Below are 26495 nucleotides of genomic sequence, written 5' to 3'. Positions count from 1 at the left end.
TTGTCACCACGACATCTTTCACCAGTACTAAATTTGTTGAAGTGCACAATGGTTAATGCAGGCTGCAGCAGAGGTGTTCCTTATGTAAGTTTAGTAAAGGGTCTGTAGACTGTTATCCAGAGGCTCACTGCTAATGTCATTATTATCTTGCTGTCTTCTTTTTGTATGTCTCCCACATTGTCTTTTATTTTTTTGCTGTAACAGTCCGGTGCTATGTATACACACAGTGGTGTGACAGATTTGTCATAGCAAGATTCATCAAACGGCATCCTGATCTGCATCTGTCATATTTTGAATAAAAACTGTGTTTCTGCTCAAGAGAGTTGAGGACTCTACAAAAGAGGAAATACATGGAGTCTATTGGAGACTAATTAAACTGTCAATCCAAAAAATAACAGCATACAAATCCTATAGTTCTTATAAAAACCTGTTCAACTTTTTGTATGAAATCTAGGCTCTGTTTGACAAACTCTCAACTCAAGCCAGGTTCTTGCACACAGGTTAAATAACTTGCATTACACCTTTCAGGACACAATGATAAAAAAGAAAATGGCAAGACTAAACAGGTACTTGTGTTTGTAATGGATAATAATCATCGGTTGATTATGGAAAATAAGGTATTTATCGTCGCAATTCCAGTTTTCAATTTTGCTGTAATTGTGTTGTCATAATAGTGTCTTCAAGGGTGCTGTGAGCATCGAGTAACTGAATCTTAATCTCTGCACCACACCCAAGCAGAAAAAAGCCCATATTTCCTAATGTTTACTATGCCTGCTTCTTTTAACCTGCATTGAATGCACATTTGTGAGCCCGTGGAACAACCTGTAAAAAATCATTGTGGCAAGGACATTCAGACCCAAGTACACACAAAATTGTTTCATGGGAGAAAACACTTATACTTGGTAGTAGACTAAAAGTTAGAGAAAGCAAAAAGTTGAATGGATAAATTTAAGATTTCCCATAAAAATGTTGGATCTGTACGAGAGCCATTTGAAACAGCTGATCACATTCGTCAGTAACATTGTAGTTTGAATGCATGTAACTGAAATTTGTGCCATTTCCGTTACATGCATCATTCGTAACATTGCGCACACATACTGTCCGATTAATTTGCAGTATGTGTATAATGTTAGCAGTGGTAACACCAACAGCCTTCTTTATTTGCAGCTTAACATCCACCTACCCATTCAGAATGTGGTTACACATTGCGCCAATGCTTATTCACCAGCTTGTTTCGACACACCTTATCCAACTGTTCATTTTCTAGATCAGAGTACTGCAGATTTGCACCAGCTCCTGGGGCTGTCATTCATCTTACTTTATTTTATTTTTTTACAACTTCCCGTAACACAATGAGGGGAACTGCTTCCTGATGGTGGCTGTGTAACATTTTAGCATCTTAGGTGTTGTGTATTAATTAAATATCAATGATTAATGTAACTCAGCAATCAGTATTTCTATTGCTGAATAGCAAGAGTAGCAGTGTTTAAACATCTAGTCTGGGTTTTTGTAGTTTGTGTAAAGATATTTTTATAGACTACACACAAATATTGGCAGAACTTAGACCAAGACTAGTCAAATTTCCATACCATTGCAGTGTGCCACAAATGACTTTGTATAGTTAAATACAACACTATAAAGCAAAAATTATGGGGATATTACTCAATCTATGCTACATGATAATACTTTATCATGTAGTAGGAGAGCTGCTACATTGCAGCGGCCAAGACACTGGAGGGCCTGCAGAACCTCAGTGGATGTGGCTGAGCCCAAAACAGGAAACACTTTTGCACCACAGTCGGTAAATCTGACTCTCTGTGGTCTTGGATATGCACAGATGAATATTAGAGGAAGCCCAAGTCTGTGAAAGTTTAGACCGCACAGCTTGGCACTCACATGTGCTGTCTAGCCTCAGGCATAAAAGGTACATTTGTTAAAATATTGAGAGAAACGTACTAATATTTTACTTTACAATGGCCTTTTTTCCAGTGTGTCAAATACATTGATCTCAGAGAAAACACTCTCCACAATAATGTTATGGTTGTAAAATGAAGGATAATGTCCCATGTGAACAAAAATATTTGAGGTAAGTAATCCAATAAGACTCTCCAGTATATTTTTTAGTAAATATTTTTTAATTTTAGGACAGTGTTTAGAAAAGTGCAGAGTTATCAGATTGAAGTGTACAGCATACGTGCACGGGTTTGTGATGAGTCATCTGCGGCTCATGTTTGTGTTTCGGTTTTGCATTGTTTTTAACAAAATATCTCTACTACTATCGGCCATGGTGTGCTTTGGTAGAAAAGAATTCGCTATACTCAGATTAGACTTGTTTAGACCCAGCTCATGATAATTGCAGCTAATTCAGTCTGTCTCGTACAATGTGTTGTGTTTGTGACTGTTGAGGGGATTTTCCTTTGTCTGCATGACTCGAGGAATGCTTTTTGGCAGTTCGATTTATTATGAGGTCTTCAAAAAGAACCAAATGCATTTCTGGTTTTGGAGAGTTGTGGTATGTGAAGCCCCCCCCCCCCTCTTTCCCTTGCTCACATCTTCTTCTCCTATTTCTTTCTTTTTTTTGCCCCCAGGCCTTTTTTCACCCCCTGGTTTGTTTTGTAGACCTGGTCTACAAAACAAACCTTCTTTTTCCAAACCACAGCAGAGCTTTCTGAGCAGTCAAAGTGAGTCTACTGCCAAATATGCATGAAATTGTCACGGTTTGTTTGGAGGCTGTTTGCTGAGCTTGTAAGTTTAAACCGCAGAGCAAAGACCAGAGGCAGATGGTGAAGTCCTCGCAATCAGAAAGACCTTCATGGCTGTTTAAGTCAGACGACTGAATAAGCACTCTCAACTTGGTGCACAATGGAAACACTGGAAAAACACCACCTTGGTCTTCAACTGTTAAAAACACTCTGAGGATAAACCTTTCAACACGGTTAAAACTAGGGACGTGGACAACATGCACCATACAGTCTTTCATGAGCGAGATTTTAATTTAAAAAAAAAAAAAAGTCTACAGTCAGCCTAAACAGATGCACAACAGTTAGTTTGTAATGAAATATGGCATATCCTGCTGCTCACATGTTGGTGTAACAACATTTCTGGGCGTCCTTCTGTTTCCAGTTCAAACCAAAACAGATTAAAGGTTTAAAATAACCCCATGGAGTTTTTGACCAAGGGTGGGTCCTCTATCTGTTTGTATGAGAGCAAGCAGACTGACAATCTGATGTCCCCGATAAGGTGTGACGAAAAGTATAAGCTGGCATACACAGATGTAAACAATACAGGATTTAAAACATCAAAGAGCTAACTTAAAAAAAAAAAAAAGCAAACTATATGATTTATAAGGTCTCTACAAATATTAGATTGTAATAAATAATAAAATAGGCTCTGGTTAGAGTGGCCTCTAGGTCATAGCAGGTCTCCAAAGCAGAGCAAGGTCCACTGTCACTACCTGCAGTTTAAGACAACACCAAGATGGCCAGCTTGGTAGCACTTCAAACTTTTCAAAATAAAAGTGGCATCAGTTGTGGGTGATGTCTTTCTCAGATGAATTTAAAAGATGAGTCAGTTTAACATTTCTGAATGTTTATCAAATATTCTTGGGCAGTCCATCCAAGTTAAAATCCATTGTTATTACGGTCAGTATGTGAGATTGGGCAATTAATGAAGTTATTAAATCTTGGCTTTTTCACAACTGAGAGAAACGTTCATGTTTTATTCAATTATACTTGCGGTTTTTGACAACATGCGTGTTTCTTCAGAAAATGCGCGATAGTAATTTATAAAGAGTGTAAACAAACAATAACAACCAAAGAAGTGTGTATGATAGAGGCTGGCGCTCCATGTAACAGTTAGACCAAGCTTAATCTGCAATATCCTTTTCGTTTTACACAACGGAGACCGCTCTGCTCAAATCTGACAATCTAAGAGAAAGCATTGGAAATGAAGTATTTTTTTCTGTCAGATCATAATGGCCATTTTTAAAATTTTCACAGCTGACATCATCCTGATTGCATCAGATCTGCTAATATTTACTTTGAACCCAGCATTAGACCTCAAGAAAAAAATGTGCTCGGCACGATACTTTATATATCTCTCTTAGCCTGATTGTTGTGCCATTTAAAGATGAACCCCATTTTAACCAAACTATGAGATTATATTGGATTTTTTTGTTCTGCTTATTTGGCTGATGAAGTTCCATCCACATGACTTTAGAGTCCCGCAGAACAGCTGTTTTACGTTTTTGAAGACTAGAATATCTAATAGGCCACTTCTGAGAAATGTAGGGGTCAGGATAATTGTGACCTTCCTGTTTCTTAGAAATGATTGTGTAAGGGGGAAGATGAACAGAGGTAGGCTGCTTGTTTTCTTTTGTAGATCAGACAGCAATGCAACCCCACTATGTAAGCATCTGGTTGTTGTAATAGCTTCACTCTCCTTTTACCCAGAAAAGGTCTGGACTTCAGGAACTCTACTCTCCCAGATCTGGTGTGGTGATTGTGCAGGTGTTCTCAGAAAATAGAAGTATAAATGTTGATGATTGATTCATGATTCGCCTTGTTTGGTTCTGAGGGAGGCCAGCATGAGCTTGGCTCTGCTGCACTCACTATTTCTCATATTTTCCATGACTGTGTGGGATACTGCACAGCCAATCACATGTGTTATCCATTATCTTATGCTTTAGCCATGTCCTCATTTTTTTTTCTTTCTTTGCTTGATTATAGCAGCCTTTGTAGCAGAGTAGTTTTTGATTTTTTTGTCAGCATGTGCTCATTTTGTTATCTTCATTAAGATATGCTGGTGATATCTACCTCGGCCCTCATTATCAGTGTTTGTTATGTTATTTTTCTGTTTGGCAAACATACTATATCTCCATTGAATAATTGACCTCTGATTAGTTGCTTTAACAGCAACAACAGGTGTTTCTCATGTAGTGTACCCTGGAAATGAGCCCGTATTTATCAGATCTCCAACTGAAGGTGGCAGGGGGATAGGCATCATATTATCCTACATAGTTTAGTGAATCTAAGAGTTTTGGCATGAACTTGCAGTTATGGATTTCATTTTGAGGACTGTAGCAACGGAAGTGTTGGCTTCTCCACCTTTTGCTGGTAAGTTGGAGTTCACTGTCGACTTTTGTACAGTTTTTTTTTTTTTTATTGGCCTCAAAGGATAAATGTTGCTCATTTCAGTGATCCAGTAATGATTTTCCCAGTACTACCATAAAGGTTTTTCAGTTAAATATCCAACAGATTGTCAGTAGATTGCTTTGGAATTTTCTATAAATATTTAAGTCCCCCAGACATTCTAATTTAATCGAATTTAACTCATTCTATTTTTTCCTCTGACTTCTCACTTTGCACCATCAGCAGATTGAAATATCACAACTGATTTATATAACAACACCATCTCCCTGATATTCATGGTCCACATTGATGTATCTTTGTGATGAGTTGTTCAGAACGTATATATGTAAATGTGTATTTGCAAAATTGAGAACTTACTTTAGTGTGGCAGCATTTAGAACTAAGCAAAGACTGTGATGATGCATTGTCATTGTAGATATAAGCATCTTAGCATACTGACATTAGTTTTTTAGTCTAGAGCAGAGCTGTGCCATATAATATCTCAGAGCCACAAGTTTTCCTCTGAACTTGTCTTGTTTCTTTTCAGTCCAGGACCAGCTTGTTGTTATTTTAGTTGCATTATGAGGAACAGATTAAACAAACCACATGATATACTGACATTTTCAACTTTCAGACAGGATACTGACTCTGAGTCACAGAGAAACTTCTTGTTTGGTAGTTTTCTTTTCTTTTTCTTTTGGTGAGCTTTCATATTGCTTGTTGCACACTATATAAAAAACGTTTCTTTCATACTTACAGGGGTTTTCCTGGCTCAGAATGTTCAGTGAGTTGCATTACTTTCTCTGAACTGTAATTAAAAAAAAATGTAGTTAAAAAATTGTCGGGAAAGGTAGGTTCTCTAACTTGTTATGCTTGTTATAAGAAAACTCATTTTATAGTTCTACCTCAGGCTTGCTGTGGTAGAACTTTATTTATCCAATGCGCACACTGACTCAGAAAACATGTTGACATCTATAATTTTAAATGAGATTCCCAGAATCCAGTCAGTGCCCGAAGAACTGAAGTCTTGCAATCAGATTTTTATTTTTTATTTTTAATATAGAAAATGAGCCAGGAAGATACAGACCAATTAAAATAAGTTGAAACTGAGTTGCATCAGTAATTGGGAGGTATAGAAAGATTCAAACCTCATGGTGTAAGGTGTGATGATTCTTCAGTCTAAATATAAAAGCACATGTTTCAGTGTGTTTTCGCCTCAGCAAACAGTTCATCGGTGGAAATCAGAGTTTGTGCCAGCTCAGACTCTGCAAAAGATGCTGCTTAACAGCCTCTTCGTAGGTTTTCTCTTTTGCACAAACCACAATTAAACTTTGCAAAAGAACATGAAAAGAAGCCTGAATATTCAGAGGATATTTCTGGTCAGAAGAGCTCATATAAATTTGTTCAGTTTCTGTGAGGTCCAGCATGTTAAACATGAGCCCTGCTTGGAATACCACAGTGCATGGTCTTTGAATTTTTCCAGCACTGCTTTCGTATGGAGGATTGAGTGTGCCTTCAAAAAGACTTCATATGAAAAAATGGAAAAATAGACTAGAAGCTTGTCAATGAAATGTGTACCCACACATAACAGCGAGAACTACATTTGAGTTCCCGCTGTAATTATCGTAAACTTAAACAAAATCAATTTCATTTGAATTTTATATTTAGTTACTCTAAAGTTTCACTCTTGAGTCATTTGATATTTAAATGGAATCTGAATGAGGCAGTAAATTCCAAAGTCATGAGCATGTCAAATATGATAATTTATTTGGCAATGTGTCCTATTTTGTAGTTGTTACAAAACCAATGAAACTCCAAAGTCATGGCGGTTTTATGCCTCCAGTCATTTGTGCATCTTAGTTTTGGTGTCCGTGAATTGTGTTAAAGAATGAAGATGGCTTCGTTGTTGTTGTTCCTGTCTGCCATCATAAAGCAACTGCATATTTCTTACTTCAGAACTCAGCCCTATCCCTTGAGATATTTTCAGCAGGTATCTGAAAAAGAAAACCCTGTGACCGTAGCGAACCCACGGTGTCCTATTTCTCTTATTTTGCAAACTGAACAACAAACAGCTTGTCTGAACTCAGCAAGCACTTGCTTGGACACACTTTGTAGTGGAATGATGTCAGTTATTATTGTCAACTTTGCACATGCTTTTCCCACATGTGTGGAATAGTGGATTTTTCTCTCCTTGCTATAATGTTCTTATATAATTATCTATTTATCTATCACTAAAGTTTACTTTATCGTAAAGTTTAGGTTTGCTAAAATCTGGTAAAATGTTGTATTTTGGAAGTTGATGTATTGGTTATAGAGATTTGGTCTTGCCATCTTTCACATTACGATTCTTAAGTTTGTGTAAAAAAACAAATAGGAAATAAGGTAGCAAAGTGTTTCTGAAAGAGAACTTAAGTTTATTTGTTGGATAAGTTTGAGATTAATAGGGCATACAATCGTTGAAAGCAGTAGCCAGACTTTAATCTGCCTGGTATTCATTTGCTGTATGTGTCTATAAACAGTTTAATGGTTGTCGCTAGCATGTTTTTCAAAGCATTTATCTTAATATGCTGCAACTCGAGCCAAAACACATCATGCCTGCGCAACATCCTGCACCAAATTTACCGAAACAAGCATATATCACAGCTTTTGAGGTTTACCTGTCAAGCATGATGATGTTTTGTGTATCGAAAATAGTTGACACACTTCTTAATTCCTGGAACTTTATGGTTGAACAGGCAGGCAAATGCAAAAAAAAAAATATTAGATGGAGAAATAACTTGTTGGTAAAGCAACCAGTCATTACTTGACGAATGCTTCATTAGATAGGCGCAAACAAAGCAGCAAGCAGTTTTGTTTTAATCAACAATAACGAAGCCCAGAGGCATGTGGACATACAGGATTCCACCTCTATGCTGAGGGCATCCATATTGTTTGGTTTCTCAAACATCTTGACTGAGCCACATTCAAATAATGAGTGCTCTTAGACTTAAGGTATGTTGTAACTGTAATCTCTGTGTTCTTTTTCCCAGGTACTAGGTCGGTGCTTCCTCACGGTGATGCAGGTCCATTTCCAGTTTCTATCACAGGCTCTTCAGAAAGTCCAGCCCGTGGCTCAGTCTTGCCTGGCCGAGGCTCTTGCCCAGGCCCAAGAGCGCTGTGCCAATGCCCGCTCCCAAAGCTCTGACCTTGGGCCCCTTACAGAGCTGGAAGAAGCTTCCCGCTCATGGAAAGGTGCAGCTGAGGTATGCAGCCACAGCCCCAGGACTTTTCCAGATCTAAGCTTTGGAAATGTGTGGTTTGTCTGTGTGAGGTGAAAAAAAACAGCTTTCTACACATTCCTGAAAAATGCCAACAATTTATGATTTCCAGTCCAAATTTCCTATTTCCTCTTTTCTAGGCTGTAGCCTGTCTGTAAACTTGCATTGCTATGTTCTTTAAAGCCTATCTCTATGTAGGAGAAGCTGTTTTGTAAGAGGACCCAACTGATCTCCTGGCTTATCAGTCTCCAAGGACCCTTTCAAGATTTGTTGTATACAGTGAAGCAGAGAGGAGAATAGTGGGTTGATTGATTTGTTAAACTCGGGCATGCAGAGTGTTAGCCCTGCAGGGAATCAGCCTGGATAGAGGGAGACACCAGAGGGCTCATATTTCAGAAGCTACACAAGATAGGGTTTTTGCAGCATTGAAAGAAAACTATCAGTATTATATTAGCATTATACATTTATTCTCAAGTACTTCTTGCTTGTGGTGAGATTTTGTTGCAGTGCAACATTTCATTGATGTTCCTGCTGTAAATTGACCCAGAGCTCTTTTGTATGCTGCTGTACCCTCAGGCCACGGCGAGGCTGAGAGAGAGGGGCCGGGACGGCTGCCTGGCAGGCATCCAGGTTCAGCAACTCTTTTGCTCCAACAACACAACCATCCCTGAGCACCAGCTGAAGGAGCTCAACATGAAGATTGACAGTGCTTTACAGGTGCAGTATGAGTGTATAGATCAGGCTAGGAAATGAGTTGCTGTTATTCCAGAGTTAGACATATACTGAGGTATGTTTTAAGAATCAAATGGACTTTGGTCTTTGAGGTTTTCTTTTCATTTTAATGGAATAATACAATGGAACTAGATGAAGTCTTATATTATAAAACTATAATATAATTACTTTAAAAAAACGCAGAGAGGAGAAATAAAAACTGTAACATATTAAAGTAACTGATCATTTTCTTCTTCCCTGTCCAGGCTTATAAAGCAGCATTAGAGAGCCTCGGTCATAGTGAGTATGCTCTGAAGGCAGGCTTTCATCTCAACCCCAAAGCTGTGGAGGCAGCCTTACAGGTGTGTTCACTATCACAAATTGTAACCTTTCCATGTCAAGGTGGCATGCTCCCCCCCCCCCCCCCCCCCCCCCCCCCCCCGTGTGTGTGTGTGTGTGTGTGTGTGTGTGTGTGTGTGTGTGTGTGTGTGTGTGTGTGTGTTCGTGTTCGTTCCCTTCCCTTCTGCTATTGTAGCGTGTTCGCTTAATTCTCCCGTCACTGTGGACTGGAGTTGGTGGCTGTCCACTGTTCCTTATACTTGCAATGATTTAATGCCTGTTAATTTCCCAGTAGCATAAAGTTTGTTTTTATGGTACTTGTATCATTTTAGTGTTGACACAGGAGTTGATTAAAGAATATTACGAACATATCTCATGTTTTTTGCTGTAATGAGTGTTTTGGCTGTTGTGTGTTTATATCCATGCGTGTGTCGTATAGGGTTGTTGCAGTGAGGCTGAGGCTCAGCAGGCGGGCAGGATGCAGACCACCTCGCAGCCCATTCAGTGCGAGCTGCCCACCATCCCCGTGCAAATTGGCTCACATTTTCTCAAAGGAGTGTCCTTCAATGAGTCAGCAGCTGAAAACCTCAAATTGAAAACGGTATGATCCTCATCTCGTCTACATTCTGTTGTTTTTTTTGTTTCATCATCAAAACATTTTTCAGTGTTTTGAGTGATAACCTTAGCAGATATGTAGGCTCCTGAAGTCTCAAGTTGTTGTTGTTGGGGGGGGGGGGGGGGGGGTTAATACAGGTGTCTATATTGTAACATCAGCAAATATTTGTGATAGGCTGCTTTGGTAATGGACCGCCATGTTTTGTTTCTTTAGCACACGATGCTGCAGCTCATTAAGGAGGCCCTTGGGCAGAACGGAGTGACACCCAGAGATGACTCTCCTGTCACTGAGGTCCTAAACCAGGTCTGCCCATCCAGTTGGAGAGGAGCTTGCAAGACAGCTGTCCAGCTACTGTTTGCCCAGGCTGGTCTGGTGAGTATAGATGTTAGGTCAGAGCACCATTCAGTAGTGTTTGTAAGAATTTTAAAATCAATGGAAAAAAAATAAAGTGACTTTTATTATTATAAATATTCCTCTAGATTTTTCTCAGTTTTTCTAAATGCTTAAGAAAGTCACCAGAAATGTAATTTATTTAAGTTATTTTATGTGTCTATGCCAAATGATGACTGGTCTTGTTAACATCCACTGTGTAGTTGGTACCTCAGAACAGTGGATAGTAGGTGGAATACCTGTGTGAACAGGCTTCTTCACTGCCACTGAATCCTCCATCTGAGTATCTGGTGGTTTGGCTACTTACATCCCATTGTTTGTCCGACTTGTACTGAAGATGAGCAGATCTGTCTGCTTGCTTTGAGGCAGCCAGGAGGTGTAAACGAACACCAGTGACAGACAAAAGGGAAGAAGCATTCCTTCAGCATCTGGGTGAAGGATAGGCTCGTCTGGACGGGTCTGACGAAATTCAAACAAAACTCCCCCACCCTTCTGTTGAAAAGGAGAGTCGTGGGCAGAGCCATCAGCAAGTCTTTCCTCAGAGTAACACCAGTGTGTTTATGCTTCACTGTTTATTTCCTCTGTGTGGTCTGCCCTGCTTTGTGTGTCAAAACGGAGAGCTTGTTCCCGTCCAGCCCCATGCTAACTGTAAAACAATCCCTATATGATGAATGAGCGCTTTGCATTAGCTCCTTATCTGAGCCTATTACCACCAAACCCAAAATAGATCTTGCAGCGAGTAAGCATGGACACCCACCCTCGCACACGTTGTATCTTCTCCACACATTTACTCACATGCTCATTGTCATGCAATGCACCAAATATGACTCCCACAGAAATGTTTCTCCTCCCTGTTTTCTTTACGCTCATGTGACAGTTACAGTGAGAAGCACCGTTTCTGTTGTGTTCCTGGCAATGTTGCTCACTTTTTTTATGGCTGCCAGAGTGCACCAAAACAACACGACCTTGTCTGTTCTGCTGCATTACTTCTCTGTGTGTGTCTGTTTCAACATATCTGACCAACTGACTGCATCTGTGTGCGGTTCTCACATAGTTTGCCCCCCCCCCCCCCCCTTTTTTTTTTTTTTTTTTTAAAGGATGCACCTGCCTTTTTAATAACAATAGGGTAATTTCCTGCAATACAGGAAATAGACTCCTCCCACCTTCACTCCCTCTTTATGACCCAGCTACTCAGGTCTCAAGGAGCCAAGGCCACTTTCAAAGAACTTGCAAATATATTTGACTCCCAGCAGACAGGAAGGCTTACCTGTGTGTTGTGACTTGCTGATTAAAGTCATTCACCTTTCTCACCTTGAACTCTCGCTGCTAAGTAGGAAATTAATGAGAGGTACCAGTAACTAGCATTTGACTTCTAACTATTTTTCCACAACATACCATGCCTGGAAAAAAGTCTTAAATTAGACTGACATTTTCTTTGAGCATAAGTCATGTCCGGTTGCTTTTTAAGACTGTGTCAGTGTGTGTTGCTGTATATGTGAAGCAAGAAAACTTAAAATATAGAGTAACTTTTTTGATTTCTAAACTGTGACACATTTATATTATCTCTGACAGAACAGGTATACATTTTTACTTGATATAAAAGTGTCATGTAGCAGCATTATGTGTTTATTTCCTGAGTGGGCAGAACACGACAAGCCCAGGCATGTCTGACAGCAAGTGCCACATGTAAATGGTGAATCGACTGGTTCTTATATAACGCTTTCTACTCTACCTGAGCACTCGGTGTACTTTATAGCTCATTCACCCAAGTGCTTGTTTTCTGTGCTTAAGTGCTTTCTATCTAATATTCACACGCTGATGAATGCATCGTAGAGAAACCAGGGTCTCGCAAAGATACAAGAATACAATTTGAGTTTATCTTGCCCAAGTACCTCAAGTTGGGCCTTTTTAGGGTTTGAAACCCACAGAGATGCGGTGTTTGGAGAAAATGCATCCCAGCTGTCCGATAATCTTGGCACATAAGGGATAACTAAGGGTTTTGACAATGGTCATGACAAATGCATATTAATGATCAAGAAAATGACCTCGCAGCCCATTTGTTCGTCAGTGGTGCTAGTTTCAGTCATTATGCAAATGTTTAAGGTTAAAGAAACCTGCATTCAGCTGAGGCTGAAGACGTCACTTGGATGTGTGATGAAACATTTCTCCCACTAAAAATGCTACATCCAGATGAACAGAATCAACTTTTTGGGTTGTCATGAAAGTGTTTTACTTCATCTGACAGAGTATATACACTTGTTTGTTTACTCATAGTTGCCAGAGTTTGTCTCCTCTACATAATGTTTAGTAGGTTTTTCACTTGCACGTACAGAAATGGCCAACAAGTTAATGTCACGTTGTAAGCGGTCACGTGTCCCCAAAATCTCTATGCAAGCCTCCAAGGATGGTTTGGTAAAAAGGGAGCTACTTCAAATACTTCAAACCTCCAAATAAGCACAATAAAAAGCAAGAATATGCAAGAAGTGCAAAATAGGCAATAAAACTGTTCTCACTAAAGGAGGAAACGGCAAACTTGTTTCACCAGTTAAGGGTCGAGCATGAAAGGAGGAGATGCTAGCAGCTGGTGACATGTAGACCCTGACCAGTACAGGATTTTAAAAGTTCTATATTCCAATATATCAGCCACTATATTTATTTTTCTCAGACATTTGAACTATACATAGATTTACTAAACATTTGTCATGTGTAGTTATTTCTGAGTCCTTGCTAAGATGATATGACGGTGCACTTGAGAAATGTTTTTACGCCAAAAACAATCTTGTCACAGGAACTTGCGGATTACTTTTTTCCTCCCAATTCTGCCCAGATCAGCTGATTGTTGTGTTCGTGGCGTTCCAAACATGGCACTAATAGGGAAGTGCTTATGAAGTTATTTGCACGCTTGAAGAAGTTGATCCTGGTTTTTCAAATGGCGCCAACAGGGAAGTTATGGAGTGACCTCTGGTGGACAAAATATGCAACACTGATACTGACTGAAGGGTGTTTCTCCCAGATCTTCTTTACTTTAACTTCATTTTAACCTTAAATTTAATTTAGAAGCCATTATAAATGCAGATATGAATATATGAGCACAAAGATAATATTTGCTGAGAATTGGTCTGAACTGATATTTCCGGGGGGACAAACTGTGAATGAAAATTTCTGATATCGTTAGATGGTGGTAAAGGAGGGTTTTAATCAGCTGGGTAAAATTGTAATTGTATCTGTCCGTATTCTGTAGGGTTTTGTAGAGTTGGTGTCTTTATACTCGCCAAGTTTGACGTCACATATTTGTAGCACTTTGGACGGTCTTGCATTTCAGTTTTTGTAACCTAGTGCACTGGACCACTGCACTGCAGATGGGTGGAAGATGCGAGTGTACGTTGGGTCAGTTTTTACCGCGATTTTAATGATAGTCCTGTACTGAAGTTAAGAGAGCTACAGATATACAGAGGGAAATGGTGCAACAGTTTGAAAAGAAAAAACTTCGTGGAAAATAAAATAAAAAATGGCAAAAAAACTTAGCAGCAATCCAGCACAACCTTTTTTTTTTTCAGAAGATAAATCACAATAATGGAAAGAAATGGCAGGAAAGGTTAAGATGGCTAACAGAAGGGTATTTCTGTGTCCTGTCAGGTGGTTGTCGATACTGCGCAGATTGAGAACAAGGAGGCCTATGCTCCCCAGATCACTCTGGAGGGATCCAAGGTGGTGGTCCAGGTTCCTTCTACATGGTGAGTACAACGTGAGAAATGCAACACACAAGTTGTTTTTATGAGTTTTTTTTTTTTTTTTTTAACGTGGCGTATAGGTAATATGTATACATTCTTTAATTGTTTTTGTTTGTATACATGTTATTCAGCCTTTTTGCCAGGAAATCATAATTAAAACAGGTACCTGGGCTGTTTACTACAGTCGCAATCAAAAGTTTAAGATCACTTGAAAAATGGCAGAAAATTATATTTATATTTTATTATATTTTGCATTGTTGGATCTTAACAAGCTTCCAAGTAGAGCGTCAACAACAACAAGAAGAAACAGGAGTGAGACAAAACAATTTTTGAGCATGCATTTTATTGAAGACAACACTTAAACTGAAACAGTTTAAATAGTTAATGTTTTACAGCTGATCAAAAGTGTCAGACCACATGCCTTTAAAAGGTGAAATCTGTGCAAAAATGTGGATTCATTGTCATTTTCTGTCAGGTAGTCACACTGTCATGACGTTCTGATGGTAAAGGCGAAAAACCTTTCCCTTTATGAACGTGGTCGGGTTGTTGAACTGCATAAGTAGGGTCTCTCGCAGTGTACCATCGCTGCTGAGGTGGGGCGCAGTAAGACAAGTCATGTGGAATTTCTTAAATGAACTTGAGGGTTATGGAGCAAAAAAGTCAAGTGAAGACCCAAAGAAATTTCACCAGCAATGAGGCAGAGGATCCAATTGGCTGTCTGTGAAGACACTGGACGATCCTCGACCCAAATTAAGGCGGTTAGTGGTGCCAACTGCAGCCCCATAACATCAGACTGCATCTGAGGCTGAAGGGGTTGAAAAACAAAAAACGTCTTCAAAGGCCTCGTCTCCTTGAGCGCCACAGACCTGACCGTTTGGACTTTGCAAGAGAGCACCAAACATGGGACATTGAAAAGTGGAAGAAAGTTTTATTTTTTGATGAGAAAAAATTTCACCTTGATGCAACGTTGCTGGCATGACAAGCAGATCCCAGCAGATGTTTTCTATGCGCCACAGTGGGGGGAGCGCCATAACGGTCTGGGGTGTTTTCCTTTAATGGAACAATGGAGCTTCAGGAGGTGCAGGGGTGTCAAATGGCCGCTGGCTATGTCCCCATGTTGCAGAGAGCATCCTTCATGACTGAGGGCCCTCATCTCTGTGGTAATGACTGGGTTTTTCAACAGGACGATGCTACAGTACACAATGCGCGCAGGACAACGAACTTCTTCCAGGAGAATAACAGGGGGTCATCCTGCATGTTCCCCTAATCTAAATCCAATTGAGAACCTTTGGGGATGGATGGCAAGGGAAGTAGATTCCCTTCGTGCAGCCATCTTCAACACTTGGAGAAATGTTCCCAGGCACCTCATGGAAACGCTTGCATCAAGCATGCTGCAACAAATTTTTGAAGTGATCAATGGTGGAGCATTGTTTTCAATAAATTGCATGCTCAAAAAATGTTTTGTCTGACTCCCCTTTCTTCTTGTCGTTGAAGCTTTACTTGGAACCTTGTTAAGATCCAACCATGGAAAATGATTTTTTTTCCCCCCCATTTTTTAAGTGGTCTTAAACTTTTGATTGGGACTCTATCAGTTCTTCGTCACACTGGCTTTTAATAAGTGTAAATTTAGTCAACCTTAAAAAGCTGCATCCCAGTGCTGTCTTATTTGGCAGTTGGTTTTATGATGGCAAATATCCGCCGTAGACTGATTTTTATTTATTTATTTATTTATTTTTTTAAATAAATAAAATAAGATTGATGAGGCCAACCACTAGTTTTTGAAGACAAGTTATGATGGCTGGAACCAGACAGGATGAAAGACGGGCTGGATCTTATTGTGAAACAGGGGACAGACATGAGCATAGTCTGCAGTCATCAGAAAAGTGTTTACTGAGATCACAGACCAAGAGAGCTGAAAGTTTGTTTTTTGTTTTTTATTTGTTTTTTATAAACTTCTTTACAACAGGACGTCTTTTTGCAGCCAGAAGAGTTGCCCCCTGCTGGCCATTAACAAGAATACAGGTTTAAAGTATTAATGTGTTGGCTTCACTTTTCAGAGCCAGAAGCTTTATTCATCCTTTACAAATTCTGTGGCCAATGCTGATGTTTAAATAGATGACAAAAAAAACAAACAAAGAAAAACTGCTCTTACACTGCAGAACTTCAACTTTACTCATTTATAGCATCAGCTGTAAATTTTCAAGCACACCTACACATGTGCTGACTGAGCTTTGGGTAATAAATCAATGCATTAGTATCTGAACCTTTTCATTGTGGGTTTGTGAGCAGACAGCAGAATTTACAGTCCCTTAGTAAACAGATAAGTAACATACAAATCTAGACTGTTGGAGACAGTTGAAAATTGAAGGCAAGTAAATTGAAGTTGGTATTATGGAACAAATCAACACATCCTGTTGATTTGGACGGTTTTATACAGACTTTAAAGCTTAAGGCTCAAGAGGGATTGAGAATGTGTTTGATATAAAATATTTAATAAACAGTGAAATGCTGGTTAGTGCCTTCATACTTAGGTAGTATATAAGAGATTTTTGTGTAAATGATGTGTACTTTAAAACTAAGCCATATCATTGGTATTTGTGGTGTTAGAAAAGTCAAACTGGTTTTTGATTCAGAGCACTTTTATAATGGTCCTGGAAGAAGGTGTTTCTCAGAGGCTTTTATTTAACTGACTTTTTTTTTTTTTTAAAGTTATGTACTCTAATGCAGTGCTGATATTATGTGTGTTGTAAATCAAGTCAAACTAGTCAAAGCAAGTATTATTTTAGGGAATAGGGGAAGTATTTCTTCTTAAAACCTCTGTGTCGTGTCACAGTACATAGTTTTGTGATGAGTTTGAGTTTTTTATTTTAATAAAAGGAAGTGTGGGATCTTTTCTTGTTTATAAATATCACATGCCAGATATTCATCTCACCTGAGCCTTTATGTGTAAGACATACTGTTGGACTCACAGATCATGTCCTGTCCTGTTGTGAATGTTTGTGTCTTTGGGTTCAGGTGTTTGAAGGAGGACCCAGCTACTATGTCCTTACTCCAGCGAAGCTTGGACCCAGAGAAGACACTTGGTCTTGTAGACGTGCTTTACACAGCGGTGTTTGACATCAACAGGTGGAAGGAGAGAAAGTGAGTAGATGTTAGTAATGATTAACGATTTCATTCCATGTTTTGACTAGCTAACACACATTTCTTTTCTCCTGTCCACAAAAGAGAGCAAGCCTTGCCCACTATTCAGATACAGCTACAGAGAGAGAGCCCAGACTATGGCATCCCCACAGACTTGCCTCCAGGTACCAGCTCCAAGACCTCTAGTGGACTGCCCAAAACTATATCAAAGCTCACTTCCAAGTTCACAAAGAAAGTCTCATCCAGCTCAAATAGCGGAGGCAGTTTTTCCATCCCTAGTACTCCATCTCGCAGCATGCTAACAACCAGTAACTCTGAGGACAAGGCAAAAGGCATGGGCCACAGTGATGGGAGGCTACAGAGCATCCTGCAGATGGGCAGCCTGCCTTGTACCTCTGACTCCACTCAACAAAACCAGCTGGCCAACGGTTCAGTTTCTGAAGACCAGGGGATGAACCTGCCCACAGACCAAGAGATGCAGGATGTCATTGACTTTCTCTCAGGATTCAACATGGGCAAATCCCAGCAAGCCTCACCCCTGGTCAAGAGGAGGAACTCTGTGGCTTCTGCTAATCCTGCTGAGCTGAAGCCCCCAAGTGGTCCTTCACAAGCCACCTCATCAATCTCTCACAGTGCCCTGCAGCCTCCAGCTCAGACCCTGCCTCAGCCCCAGCCTCAGCCTCAACCTTCACAGCCAGTACAGAAACAACAGCCTCAGCCTAATCCACAGCCGCCTCCCCAACAGCAACAACAGCCCCAGCAGCAGCAGCAACCCCCTCCTCCACCACCTCAGCAGCCCTCCCCACAGGCCCAGCACCTCTACTACCAGCACCTCCTGCAGCCCATCACTCAACAAGCGCCTCCCCCGCAGCTTCCTCCCCAGCAAACCCCACCCCAGGTCTTACCACAACAAAGAGTGGCAAGCAAGTGGCTGGGCACTTCTGGACAACAGCCTCCGCCGCAAGGACCCCCAGCAGGGCTATCACCCCTAGGTCCCATTGGGCAGTGGGCATCATCTGGACTGCCAGACTTGAGCTCAGACCTGTACAGTCTGGGCTTGGTCAGCACCTACATGGACAGTGTCATGTCAGAGATGCTGGGTCAGAAACCCCAAGGACCTCGTAACAATACATGGCCCAACCGGGACCAGAGTGAGGGAGTGTTTGGAGTCCTGGGGGACACATTGCCCTTCGACCCAGCAGGTGATGTTTACCTTACAGTTTCATGTTTGAGTTTACATCCATATGAAACAGAGTGAACATTTATTTATATAAGAACAGCTCAACTCTTTAAGTTAAAAAGAAGGCAGACACTCACATCCAGAATATGAAGAAGTTGAGAGCACAAAAATCAGCATGAAATTCACCATTTTTGTTACTTGCATTATGCATTTTGGTAGTGATATCCATCTTATTAAATAAACAAATAATGTTGATTGTGATGAGATGAGGGAACAAACCAAAGAGCCTTTTATTTAGTTTTCTTTCACTGGGTTAGGTTAAGTTTCAGCTAATCCTGCAGCATTGATGGCACTGACTTTCATTATTTTAAAACCTCAGAGAAGCTTAGTAGTGTCTCTAACACTTTGAAAGGTATAGCTGGAGACAAATGTTCAGGAAAGGGGTGTGGGTGGCCTGAGTCTCCCTACAGTACAATCAAGATGAAACCATTAAGAAGATGGTAGTGGGTATCAAGCTGACTGTAAAAAGTTTTTAATTTAAATTCAAATCTTAATCGTGTCATAAAAGAAAATTAGCTTTCAAACATCAGCTGATATCAAAAATAAAGATGCGACTACCAGACAAATATTACTACAGTGCATAAAAGACACTGTAATTTGACTAAATTGAGCAGATTTTTCTTAAAACCTGAAGGGTGACATAAGACACCTGATATAAATATTGGTCAGGTACGATGAGAAGTTGTGGCTACAACTGTAAGTTGGTGATGTGCGCTGAATTTAGCTTGTGTCAGTTATATTTCTTACAGTGCAGCACACTCTTTTGATTGCGTCGAGGCCCATTGTGCAGAGTTGACTTAAGGCTATTGTGATTTTTCTGCTGTGGTAGACAGTCTGGCTGAATAGATTGAGCTCCAGGGAGCGAAAGAGAAAAGCTGAGGGTGTCAGAAACTCATAGTTGTGTTTATCCTCCCTTTCCACGCGCAGTTGGCTCGGACCCGGAGTTTGCACGTTACGTCGCCGGCGTCAGTCAGGCCATGCAGCAGAAACGGCAGGTACAGCACATTCGCCGCCCCAGCAACACGCGCAGCAACTGGCCAATGCCTGATGAGCAGCACAGGACCTGGTCCCACCCAGAATACTTCAGCGAGGGGTTGGTACCCATACATCTGCTTTTACCACTCATTCATTGCCAGACAAGTTGACATTTTAGCACGTGTCCCACATAGGGATGTTTAAGAATATATAATGACCCTCAATCAACCAAGCTATTTCAACTAGAATCAGAGTAAGGGCCTTTTTATTATGCATGGTTTTAGTTATTCAACCTATGCTGTTTCATTTATATGTGACAGAGATTCTAAAAATGCTCTTATGTTATTGGTTAAAAAACACCAATTCTACAAATAAATTACATTTTATAATATGTGTCTATTACTATTTCAAAAACAGCTGGTCTTTGGTTCAACAGTACTAAAACCCAAAACTTTGGGTATGTCTAAGTGAATTCTACAGTATTCTGTTATCATTTTAACTCAAAAAATATCAATAAACAAATTGTAATAAAGTCATCATGTTTTTCATCCTTTTCCTTCCATGCTTCTATTTAAAACTGAACCTAAACAAACCTTTGTAGAAAGGTCATTTGTTTATTATTGGGATCTGACCAATCAGTATTATATGTCAGTATTAGCTGTTTGCCAATCTATCTCTGTCAGCATTCATAAGCTGATAAATGAAAAATTAAAGAAAAGAAACCATGTTATGAATATTTACTTAGTTTGTCATAGTTAAGGTCATTCATGCATGTAAACCAGTAATAAGAACCGCGGCAAATGTTAAGATCATTTCTTTATTTTTTGTATGTCAGAAAGCAAAAGAAAATCAGTCAATCAACAAATGTCAGTTTTGGTCTTAAAATTCAGTTACACTCGGTCTATTGTAGGTAAAGATCTTAACATCAAACATTCAATTAAAAAAAGTATTTTTCTAATAAGACAAACTGGTAGTGAGTTGTTTTTAGGAGGAGTCTTTTAGCAGCACTGCACTTACAGGGGTTGATTTATAAGATTTTAGTGATTGGCTTTAAGGTTTGTTGTGACCAGGTTTCAGATAGCATCTCAGAGCTGCTCTCCCCTGCCACTGTGTGCACAGCCTGAGGCAGATAAGAACCTTCTTGCTGTTGATGTCTCTGAATTTAAGATGAGCAGATCATGGTTCTGCTGTTGGAACACCTAAGCTCTGGATAAATCTGCCTGAGGAGCTGTTATCATCTTTTAGCTCAAACATTTGTTTCTGCTGATATCATTCCTTTGATTGGCCAGCCATGGTTGCATTCCTGACATTGTTTTCACTTTGAGAGTCTGTCTCTGTGTGTGTGTGTGTGTATGTGTGTGTGTGGTGTGTGTGTGTCATTATGGCAGTGCTCCTGTGAGGCAACTAGCACAAAGGTGTTTTTGAGGACTTTTAAAAGTGTTTGTTTTGTCCAATTAATTTAAATCATGTAAACAGCATCCAGAAAGTCATTTAGGAAAAAAGAGAAATACACTATACAAAATAAAGTAAAATGCAGTACAATATTGTTCTATCTTCTGTTGATGTAGCTTTGACAAAATCATATACTCTTAACCACAGATAAATAAATGCTTCCAGAGCCAAGAGCCTATGAAGTCAACAGTAAAGTGTGTACAGAGGTCAGGGCAGGGGGCTGCCCCATAGATTTTTGAGACTGGAAGTCTTTTTGCAACCAACAAAGGTCACCCCCTTGTGGCCATTGCAAAGCATGCATGTATCAGCAACTTCACATTTTAAAGCCAAAAGCTGTAAATGACAGCAGTATGCAGCATCGTGCTGATTCTCAAATGTGACAAGTACAGATCAGTGCTTTCCTGTTTATATGTTTGCAATGCAGGGATGTCTGACTTTTGGTAGTTTGAGAACCAGCATACTGATGGGTTTCACATATGGTACATTTGTTTTGAAATGTGAAAGCTTTCATCGTCGTGGGCACTGGCATAGTTTTAAACTGTCAAACTGTGTCATGTGATGTTTTGATTATGTTTTTAATTTATCCAACATTAGCAATAAGTGAGGCATTTAGCATGTTTATCCTGGGTGCTCTTGTTTAATTCCACCCACATGTGACACACCATCCTGCTCACAGATGCAAGCAGATAGAAGTAAACAAGCCATCATTGCAGTTATGCGATCTCACTTTTAAACCCTATGCAAAAATGTATCACTTTTATGCAGCTTTTGCTTTGAATAAAGGCCGAGAGATACTGGGCTTTAAATTCATATGTTTAAGTTGTCTAATTTTGTTGGTTTTGTTATACACAGTTTTTAGTAACTAATAGAGAAATTGCTAACACCTTCTCTGGTTGTGCCCACAGTGATGCTGTAAACAGTGGTTGGTCAGCCAATCAGGGGGACTCGGCCAGCTCTAGTGACGAGACATCTTCAGCCAATGGTGACAGTCTGTTCTCCATGTTTTCTGGGCCAGACCTGGTAGCTGCAGTTAAACAAAGGCGGTAAGTCTGAAAGTCATCCACTTGTGGTGTTTATCTTGTTCTGTCTTCCTGGTTTGGTCCTTATGGAGCCCCGCAAGGGACATGGGAGAAGAAAAAATAAAGCTGAAGTTTTGCAAGATCTTGCAAAAGTTTTGGCCGCATTCTTCAGAGGCCGCCAGCTTGAAGCTGACCGGGAGGTCAAGGCACGATGTGCCGGGAGTGCGGTGTTCCCCCCGACTGTAGTGCGCCTCGACCTCCCGTTAGCTTCGAGATGGTGGGTAACAGACGTCTCCTAAAATGTCGGAGCACTTTTGCAAATATGTGATGTCATGATAAACCGAGCAGATATTTGACGTTTACACAGCTACATTCACGCCTCAAAATATCTTAAAAGTTTATTTTGTGACCCACAAAGCGTAATATTAAAACTAAGTAGCTGCCGCCATTGTTGGAAACGAATTGGCTGGGCCGCGCTATGAATTCTGGGATAGGTTGGGTTACGAAGGATACACTGACTCGGCCTTCAAATGTGACCTGCAAAGTATGCAGTCTATTTTGCGAGATCTCGCAAGACTTTTGTTTGCAAAGGCTCATCGTAATTTGTTTTTCTCCCATGTGTCTTGCGTGGCTCCGTAGGTCATCGTGTTTATCTCAGTAAAAATATCTGCTGCAGTTTAACATTCATCAGATACTCTTTGTGAGTATGTTCAGTGTAGATTTCTCTGTCCTCAGGAAACACAGTTGTGGTGAGCCTGAGGTGTGCACTCTGCCTTCACCACCTCTCCATCACATCGGCGACGATAGCCAGGTAAAGTTTGAACCCCTCTGTGCCAGTGAAATGTCACACTTCATTTTATTTTACGCTGGACTAATTATAGATTCCTGTGTTTAAGAATGGTTCAGGAACTCCCCCAAAATAATAAATGTGTCAAACAAATGTGAACAAACAGCTGCTATGAGTCCTAAATGTCTAGGTATCAGCTGAACTACACCCAGATCATACTTTTATGCAATACCTGTTTGTACCACAGGATTCTGCAATGAGTCTGTGTAACATCCGTATAACCAGGCAGGTCATTAATGGTAGCACACAGTGGATGTAGCCACCGTGACATCATGGATTGGTTAGGGAAGTCCCGTTATGAAGCGTTTTCAAGCAAGGGTAGGAATTGGCTCCAGAAGTGCATAATAGACTGCTGTGAACATTCCCATGAAATCCTCCTTTCTGACTCTTGGAATTACCTGGATTTACAAAATGAGCCTAATATTCTGTTTAATATGATCTGAAAGTAGTGATTGAGATTATAAAGTCACCAGGAAAATACTGAAGTCACAAATGTCAGATTAAGTCACGTTCACTTCCTCTTCATTCTCAAACCCAGAAGCTACATCCGTGTTTTACACACATACATTAAAAGATGGCTGTTGAGAGAAAAATTACAGTCTAGGAAAAGCCAAAACCTCTTGAGATTGGGGTAGGGCTGTAAATTAAAAGAGCAGGAGCACTGGTGAAATGCTGCCCCCTGGTGGGGAAGGTTTAGAAACAGTTAGCAGAAGATGATTACAAAAACGCCTTTAACCATTTCTACTATTTTTGATTGCATGTTGACTCGTCATGTTCCGGCCTCCTCCACAGGACAGCAAAACTAAAACTTGGCCTCCCAAAGCACCGTGGCAACACTCCACCCACACCAACACCATGCCCAATCCCAGTTCTTCCTTGTACCAGATGAACATCCCTCCTTCTTCCCAGTGGGGCGACTCCATGCCAATGCTCCAGTCTCCCGTGTGGTCTACTGCCAGCGACTGCTCCCCCTCCACCGGCATCTCCTCTGGTTTTCCGTTCACCCAGCAGCAGCAGCAGCAGCAACAGCAGCAACATAAACCGATGACCAAGGGCTTTAAATCCTTCCCCGTCAAGCATGAGCACAGACCCTCCTACCTTCACCAGTACTGATCCCGATCTAATGTCTAACGAGTCCACGGTGAAGTGCCACAGAGGACCCGTAGCTCTGTTACATGAGCCACTGAGTGGGCCGAGCTACAGCCATTAAACTCCACACCCAGCGAATTGGAAAATTTCAAAAGCCTCACAGGCAACGTAAAGTATACACACTGGCTCGACATTTTTTTGTATCTATATTTTTCCATGTCAAACATCCCCATCAGAAAAAGATGTATTTTGAAGTTTTTCAAACTGCCATGTTTTAACCATGAAAGGTGCGCATGTCGTGCTGGCAGCAGTTAGTCAGGTGGTCGTTTCTCTGTCTGTCGAGCAGAAATTTCCTCAGACAAGAGCTGGAGACGTGCAAAGCCGTCACCCACTTGCTTCTGCAGCTAAAAGTGTGTGTGTGTGTGTGTGTGTGTGTGTGTGTGTGTGTGTGTGTGTGTGTGTGTGTGTGTGTGTGTGTGTGTGTGTGGAGGGGATTACAAGGGGGCAGGGGCTTAAAATGCTCTCATTTTGCCCGTAATAAATATACTGTGTCTACATAGCTGTAACTGCCAAATCTCATGCAAGATGACCCAGAATACAGCTACCATCTACTGTTTCATAGCTTGTAAAATAGTGAAGTTGAAATATAAATATTTAGTACTTTTTATTAAGAGGCTTTGAGCAGGCTCAGCATAAATATAGTAAGTCACTGCAGAGGTGTAATTTGAGAGAAATACACTACTTTTTCAACAACTGACCAGAGTTAAGAGTTATAGCAGTAACTATGTGCCATGTTGGTATCGATAGCACTTGCAGAATATTATTTCCAACCAAAGCGTTGTTCGGAAGACGAATGGTGCTGAAGAGATGAGAGGCAGTCTGAGATTATTGATCAACATGAAGTTAAACACCCTACTAGATGTGAGCATTAGGGAACATCTTCATTTCCTCTTCTCTAATTGGCAGTTGTTGGCTCCAGATTGACACTAACTCCCATAAACCTAACGTTTCTTCTTTGTTTAATAACACAATATTTTTTGTGTACAATTATTGACAGTATTAATCTTATTTTTGTATTTTCTTACATGTTATACCATACTGTATGTTAGTATTCCTGCAGACATATTACATAAAACATTATTTTCCACCTCCCAATATGTGAAAAAAGCACATGTTTTTCCTACAGAGTTTAACTACAGCATCGATCTATAAAGGTTACCAAATACGCCATGCTAAACACTAAAACATTGTGTAACGAGGGTGGGTTTTTTGTTGTTGTTGTTTTGTTTTTTCAAGCCCTTGTTTCCTCCGTTCCTATGGCAGTGGGCTGTATTTAAAAGCCCAGAATGTTATCTTTTTGTGATGTTTGCGGATGCCAATGTTGCCTGTATTTATGAAATGACACCATGTTTTCAGAAAACTAACATACTTAACATGTTTACAGAGAATTGTTTGCTGTATATACATATAAATATATATCTTTTTATAGTTAATGTGCTTTGCACAATCAAGATATAGGGTTTGTTGCTTTTTGTCTGTGTTATCTCCCTAACTGTTGCAGCCTTTTTTAAGACATCAGTACAGACCTTGGACTGTAACTGTTAGCTTCTCAGCTGTGTCAAATGGTTTACTAGTGGCTTCTAAAAAAAACACAAAAAAAGAGAAAAATAATAATAAAAACATGTTGCCCTGATAGAAGATATGAAGGGGGGCTGCTTGGCTTATGTTGCTTATTGTTCTCTTGAGCTGGCAACTGAATCTTTCCAAGTGTACCAGCAATGCAAAAAATAAATAAAAATAACTAGCAATTCAAAATGCTGTTGTTTTTTTAAATTTTTTTTTTTTTTTTTAAACATAAGTCTCTTGCTGGTTTTCATTTTTTTCCTCCCGCTTACTTCACCTATTGTCTGCTTTTTATCTGGGCCTGGATTACAGGGACTGCAGTCTAAACAGACCACCTCCTTCACAGCTGTGTGCTCCAGCGCCAAATGGAGAAAACACACAGCCATTCCTAAGCCAGGCAAAAGATCTCTCCAGCATGTCCAAGACACAAAACAAGACAAGGAAGCTTTCTTAATCGAGATACAGTTGACCCTCAAAATTTGCGGGGGTTACATTCCTTTAAAAAACTGCAAATTCTGGATGTGGTTCAAAAAATGCCTTTTTTTTTCTTCTTTTTTTTTAAATTTAAGGTTAGTTTAAACCCTAAATATGCTTTTGTGTGGCGTCTTATGGCTTTTAGAACAAAACGAACAACATGCAGATAGCTATACGCAGAGATGCATTAAGGAGAGCTGAATTATGCTCTCGGATTGGCTACTTTCTGCCTCTGAATGGTATCTCACCATCTCAAACAAAGATATCCTCTGAAACAAAACTGCAACTTTGTGGGGGAATACTGTAGCCTGTGTTGTTAGTTTCTGTATAATGTAACTTGGATATATGTAGGTGTGGTAGCTTTGAAGTTGTAGCTCAAGGCCTCAGAGAGGAAAGAAAAACAGCTGGGGTGTTCTAAACCAGAGTGATAAAAGATGCTCCTGCTGAAAGCATTTAAGTGGA

At 40.2% G+C, this 26495-nt stretch overlaps 1 protein-coding gene across 3 annotated transcripts in view; it reads left to right on the top strand.

The window, feature by feature from the left end:
* Positions 1-25751, top strand: part of garre1 (granule associated Rac and RHOG effector 1) — a 42335-nt gene extending 16584 nt beyond the window's left edge. For all 3 annotated transcript variants that reach the window (XM_082534451.1, XM_082534449.1, XM_082534450.1), the window contains 12 exons: positions 8159-8371; positions 8963-9103; positions 9364-9459; positions 9876-10037; positions 10266-10424; positions 14079-14176; positions 17189-17314; positions 17399-18516; positions 19482-19647; positions 21887-22024; positions 22736-22811; positions 23640-25751. In XM_082534451.1, the coding sequence (XP_082390577.1) occupies positions 8159-8371; positions 8963-9103; positions 9364-9459; positions 9876-10037; positions 10266-10424; positions 14079-14176; positions 17189-17314; positions 17399-18516; positions 19482-19647; positions 21887-22024; positions 22736-22811; positions 23640-23960 (2814 nt within the window). In that variant the 3' untranslated portion in view covers positions 23961-25751. The remainder of the gene's footprint in view (positions 1-8158; positions 8372-8962; positions 9104-9363; positions 9460-9875; positions 10038-10265; positions 10425-14078; positions 14177-17188; positions 17315-17398; positions 18517-19481; positions 19648-21886; positions 22025-22735; positions 22812-23639) is intronic.
* The last annotated feature ends 744 nt before the right edge of the window (positions 25752-26495 follow it).

Source organism: Aulonocara stuartgranti (assembly GCF_965226115.1).
Source record: "Aulonocara stuartgranti genome assembly, chromosome: 1".
Lineage (NCBI taxonomy): Eukaryota > Metazoa > Chordata > Actinopteri > Cichliformes > Cichlidae > Aulonocara > Aulonocara stuartgranti.
The sequence above is the reverse complement of the archived record's forward strand: the minus strand, read 5'-3'. Positions and strand labels throughout refer to the sequence as shown.